This window comes from Montipora foliosa, chromosome 2, assembly GCF_036669935.1.
Source record: "Montipora foliosa isolate CH-2021 chromosome 2, ASM3666993v2, whole genome shotgun sequence".
NCBI classification, from domain to species: Eukaryota; Metazoa; Cnidaria; class Anthozoa; order Scleractinia; family Acroporidae; genus Montipora; species Montipora foliosa.
In genome coordinates this window covers 35,908,340-35,912,942 of record NC_090870.1, presented here as the reverse complement: position 1 = coordinate 35,912,942, position 4,603 = coordinate 35,908,340, and the positions used below count along the sequence as shown (strand labels likewise).

At 39.9% G+C, this 4,603-nt stretch overlaps 1 protein-coding gene across 4 annotated transcripts in view; it reads right to left on the bottom strand.

The window, feature by feature from the left end:
* The window catches only part of LOC137992957 (long-chain-fatty-acid--CoA ligase ACSBG2-like), a 47,327-nt gene extending 43,052 nt beyond the window's left edge, over positions 1–4,275 (bottom strand). Inside the window, exons 1-2 of one of the 4 annotated variants that reach the window (XM_068838561.1) lie at positions 4,076–4,275; positions 3,670–3,777 (exon numbers count right to left, since the gene is read on the bottom strand). In XM_068838561.1, coding sequence (XP_068694662.1) covers positions 3,670–3,748 — 79 coding nt within the window. In that variant the 5' untranslated portion in view covers positions 3,749–3,777; positions 4,076–4,275. Of the gene's footprint in view, positions 1–444; positions 618–3,669; positions 3,783–4,075 lie in introns of those variants that run through there. The other 3 variants (XM_068838562.1, XM_068838564.1, XM_068838563.1) reach the window with 3 other exon arrangements.
* Between the last annotated feature and the right edge of the window lie 328 nt (positions 4,276–4,603).

The window sequence follows — 4,603 nt, the reverse complement described above, 5'->3', positions numbered from 1 at the left end:
GCCGTGGGGATGATAATAGCTGAATAATTCATAACGATAGTGAAAAACATTGAATTTTTAAGGATGTTGTCACGTAAGTATTGTGCTAAAAAGAGGGTGTGAATGGGGTTAACCGACTAGCGACAAAGGGCTAGAAAATATTACTGACTACCGACAAAACGAGGGAAGAATTACCGACTGGCGACAAAAAGATTAACTGGGATTTACCGACAACGGACAAAGTAATAAAATTTTAACCGACAACCGACATGTGGACCCCCCCATTCAGACCCTCTAAAAAAGATAAAGAGTCTACCAATAGCGTAACAAATGTTCACTGGCTAAAATGAAGAGTAGACGACATGAACTCTTAAATGGAACAAGCACTTTGGAAGAACTCTGACTACATGAATATTCGCATATGTTTTTTGTCGTGAGAGAATTTCTGAGATGTTCTGCACTCACCTTCCGGCTTAGTCGAGAGCGTACTCAGCATCTTATACGAATAGCAAGTTCTACTGAAAAGCAAACTCGATGTACTGCTTATCAAGCAAATGGCAGTCGACTTAAAATCCAGTTGTTCAGACAATTCACAATGGGCCACAGGTTACAATACATTGCACAATCGACTGAACTCCGGACTGGAGGATGATTCATTGGTTATTAATAATTTAGTGAAATCCTTTATTCACTGAATGGATAATACCCGTTTGACACCAGCCCTTCCCCTAAAGAGGGTCGCTGTGCGCGGGCTAAGTGAAAAGCTTGGATAACGGTTAACTTTCATAACAGCTGGTCACATTTCCCTTTGCTCGTCGATAAAGTGTACGACGGAAGGTAATAAGTAAATCCTTGATACAAAAGCGCGCTGAGTTAAACCGACAGAAGCAACAGATGCAAATGTGAGCGAACCCAGACAAAGTATGAAATGTCAGCCTCTCTCACCATGAATCCAACACGTGGGCGTTATGAAGGGTACGTGCCTCTCTAGTTACGTAATGTTTGCCTTTCTTACAAGGCCGATTAACAAGATACACTAAAGTGGCCTTTTCTTTAAATGGGAGAACTTCGACCACATTGTTTAAATCCTTGTAGCTTGGTCCAAGTACCACATCGCTCAGTCTTGACATGGTGAAAAGCTCTCTTTTTATCTCAATTGAATTTGTTAAATTTCCATCTCCCAACAGAATCGGATTTTTTTTGTAAACCAGAAACTATTTCTCAACACGTCTACCACTAGTATTTGTGTGTGTGTGTTTGTAATCGTATTTCTGGCGTCAGTCATAGTTCTCTTCACACTACTACACAAGGAACTGGCTTATTAAGAGGTAAAGACGTAACCCTTTCTTAACTCTGTCTGGCAGCAGCCAACGTCTTTGAATGCGACAATTGGTCGACGATTCATGCGGTGGTCCTGCCTTCTAGCCATCTGTCTTCCAACTGGCTTACATTGAAATTTTGCATTGGTTTCGTCGATACAAAAACAGTGAAAAGGGGCCACCATTATTCTATTTTTCATAAAATAGTCTGGTTTGCTAAATTAAGCTGGTACAAAGACTTTCGAACTTTCCACCATTGTACCACAACACGCTGTATTGTCTGCTATTTGAGACGTGAAAAATATGAGGTAAAAGTAATAATTTAAAAAAATTATAAACTTTTCTGGGGTCTCTAGACGTTAGACGAAACTAGACAACAGTCTCAGTGATGATTTGATATTTCGCGCATGCCAAGTCCTTCCAAGTCCAACTGAGCAAGATTTTCCCCTCGCTCCGGTCAGATTTTGGTCATAGGATTTCTGCAGTATGTCACGAGATTTATTACTTATTTAACTTTTCCTCCTTTCCCGTAGTTTTCGTTTGTAACGATCGAAGTCCACGCGATCAATTTACGAAGTGCTAATTACCAGGTATAGGTGAATGAAAACAGGGCAAGGTGACCTTTGTCCCATCATAAACCTCATCTTCCAGCTAAGATTACAATAGAGACGGATGCTGTTTATCGAGCCATGGTCAACCCTCGAGAAATATTAATGGTGTATTACAGCTACAGTTTAAAGATTAAAACTGTTTGATTATCGGGTGAATTGTTCTTAGACGAAATGATTCGTTCTATCGTAGTTAGTAGGCTATGGATCCATTGATCGTTTAACCCGAGCATCACTATGGTGCAAAGAAGAAATGCCATTTTTTTTCTCACGCCTGCCAGCTCTCTGATAACTTAGCCGGATGTTACCAACTGCGGTTGAAACATTTCGCTCAACAGGGAGGATATTTTGATAAACGTGGACCTTGGAAGACAACCAGATGATTTTCACGGGGGTGTTTAAGACCATCAGTGCGTTATTTTTAAGTTGAACAATGGAAAGTCGAACATTTGCTCTCTCGCCGTGATAGTGAGGTGCAATCCGTCACCTTGTTCGAAAACCACCTCGTTCACAATGAGCAACGAAATATTAATTTCTTTGTAAAATCAAAACAATTGGTGAAATGAGCTTCGCCACTCGTGTCGACAAAAAGTGAACCTCAAGTACCTAGAGGGTAGCCTATTTACATAGTACTTTAACGAAACTTTACAGCTTGTCAGTCAGGGGATCGGAGGAGAAATGACGTTTCTCTAAAGCCCTTGAAGCATGGACACAACGGAATGCAACAACCTAGCCTTCGACGGCGACGCACAGACTACTCAACACTTCATCACCAATGAGTTTAAGTGTTATCCATACCGAATACACTAACCCAGGGAAGGTAATTTAGCTTTTTTTTTATTGGTTGGAAAGTCAGACCAGACCAGTGGGAAATAAACACCAGCATACAGCTTCCTTCGGCATACAATTACGAATTGTGATGAGCCTGACCTCCTTAATCTTTCTAGAGAGAAAGAGAGAAGTTCAGAAAAAGCTGGTCTTAAATACGTTAAACTGAATCAATTACGCTTGGTATATAATTGAAGGAAGTAGGCAAAAAGCGACTTAATAGACAACTCTACAAGGTCCTACGCTCCTCGTATCGGAACTCGATCAATCGAGTTGTTTGGGTTCATGATCTCCACTCCAATTTTTACTGGGGCGAGGGAGCGAGCGATAGAGCCCGACGGCGGATCAAACCAAAACCCAAAACGGACTTTGAGAAAGTCTGATGATCGATCTCGGTAATTCGAATGCAGAGACTTCGTGTCGCCACGTACAGTGATCGCTTTTCATAATCAGTAATACTGAACTTTCTTACTTTAACAAGCCCCTGAATCGTGATCAACGAAAGGACAGACGCCACTAAATCAATTTATGTTCACCACGCGGGTGCAAACGGTAAGTCTGGGAAAAACATGCCGGAAGTATCTACCTTGTCACACAAGCCTAGCTGCCCTTTTTCGAAGTCCACTAAAATGTGATAATAAACCGGATTAGTGAAGCTGTGGTGATGTCTGAACATAATTGAGTTGTGATTGATTGAAAGCCATTGTGTGCTAATGAAAATCATAGGCTTTTGTTTCTAAGTTAGGCTTTGTCCCAACTTGATTCAATAAGTTGTGGAGTTCACCGTGACTTATCATTAAAACGTCATATTCGTTAACAGCAGTTACCTCTATTATGCCTCTATGAACTCAGCTGAACAAGAATTTTAAAAAAAACACGAGTGCCCTCACCCTGATAACTTTAAATCAATTTAGTTTCCACAACAAACGTTTTACCTCCTTTGTGTGAGATAGAGAGATTTTCGTTTTCCTCTGATATTTTTTTGTATGATACGCCTTCCACCGGTGAAGCCATCTGTGCCGCAACTCCAAGTCACTTCTCTGCTGCGCTTAGGGAAAAATGAAGAACAAACTAACTGAATTGTCTAATCATGGCTACATACTTATGAAGATTAGGAGAAAGAAGGTCTTCGAAACACTAGACTTTTCTTTCGCGCCCTTCACCAAAAACCGGGTTAATATTCAAAGAAACTGTATCAAAATCATATTTTTTTATCAAACATATGCGACATGAAGCCAATAAAATCATATTTTCTTAAACTTTCAAAACGAATTCCCGCTAAAATATCTCCAAAACTGAAGCAATGAATGAGTCTTATTAACCAAGTTTCATGAGACATACCTGGGGTTATAGGTTATTTACTCCAACCAACCGCGGTGTCGTTCAACGTTTCACTAGGTCTGCTGCTTAATGTTATTGGAAACAAAAAAAGTCATTTAAATGCCGATGAAAAGGAAATGACACAAGAAAACTCTCTAGGGAGGTATGTTATTATGTTGCACTTGGACGTGTCATGAATTCGTGTCATGAAGTTTGAAACCAAAGATTACGCCCCATGAACTTGAAATACCAGAAATTTGTAAAGAGATTTTCAGCTTAAAATGAATAACTTAGAATCCTTTCTACAAATTCGGTTGAAAATAAGACATGAACTAAAGAATGTGATAATCCTAATTAGCATAAATTTAACACATTGATGTCAGTTTTTCATGCGTCTGTCCTTTATTGATCATGAATTGCGTCATAACATTGTCAAAATAGCTGTGGATTCACGAGGCGATAGCCGAGTGGATCCGCAAACTACTTTGACAATGTTTCGACGCAATTCATGATCAATAACAAAAAGTCACGGCAGAGGGGTCAAAATTA